The sequence below is a fragment of the Trachymyrmex cornetzi genome, unplaced genomic scaffold (assembly GCF_001594075.2).
Source record: "Trachymyrmex cornetzi isolate Tcor2-1 unplaced genomic scaffold, Tcor1.1 scaffold131, whole genome shotgun sequence".
Classification (NCBI taxonomy): Eukaryota; Metazoa; Arthropoda; class Insecta; order Hymenoptera; family Formicidae; genus Trachymyrmex; species Trachymyrmex cornetzi.
The window spans coordinates 531,102-531,641 of NW_017295884.1; the positions used below are offsets into that span (position 1 = coordinate 531,102).

General features: G+C 35.4%; 1 protein-coding gene across 1 annotated transcript in view; it reads left to right on the top strand.

Annotated features, from left to right (window-relative positions):
* Positions 1–540, top strand: part of LOC108770718 (glutaryl-CoA dehydrogenase, mitochondrial) — a 63,453-nt gene that overhangs the window by 59,283 nt on the left and 3,630 nt on the right. The window contains 1 exon segment of the mRNA XM_083287381.1: positions 31–250. Within this exon segment, the coding sequence (XP_083143507.1) occupies positions 31–250 (220 nt within the window).

Consider the following 540-nt stretch of genomic DNA (forward strand, 5'->3'; position numbering starts at 1 on the left):
GCAAAAGTCAGACTGTCGAATCTCGTTTAGGATCACAAACTCGCCTGTCGCCGACGTGTTGATAGTATGGGCGAAATGTGATGACGGTCAGATCCGTGGGTTCGTCATCGAGAGAGAAGCTGCGGGAGATCGGTTGTCTACCCCAAAGATTGAAGGGAAGTTTTCTCTAAGAACGTCCATCACCGGCATGATTCTAATGGACAACGTAATCGTGCCAGAGGAAAATTTATTGAACGTTCAGGGACTCAAAGTAAGTCTTTCCAATAAACTAGAAGGACTTACCTTATATATAATACATCCTTGACCAAAAGTATAAAGCACCTCCACAAAGTGATGTTCTACATCTAACTGAAAATAATTAAAAAAACAGTTTTATTGAAAAATAATATTTATTTTTATAAGTTTTAGTATTTTGTTAGTTTCCCTTTCGATTTTATTACCGCCTTTTTCTAGAAAAATGTAGTAAATCAAGAGGGTGTTTTATATTTATGACTAATGTTGTATTACACGTTCTTATTTTTAATAATAATCAATTGACTA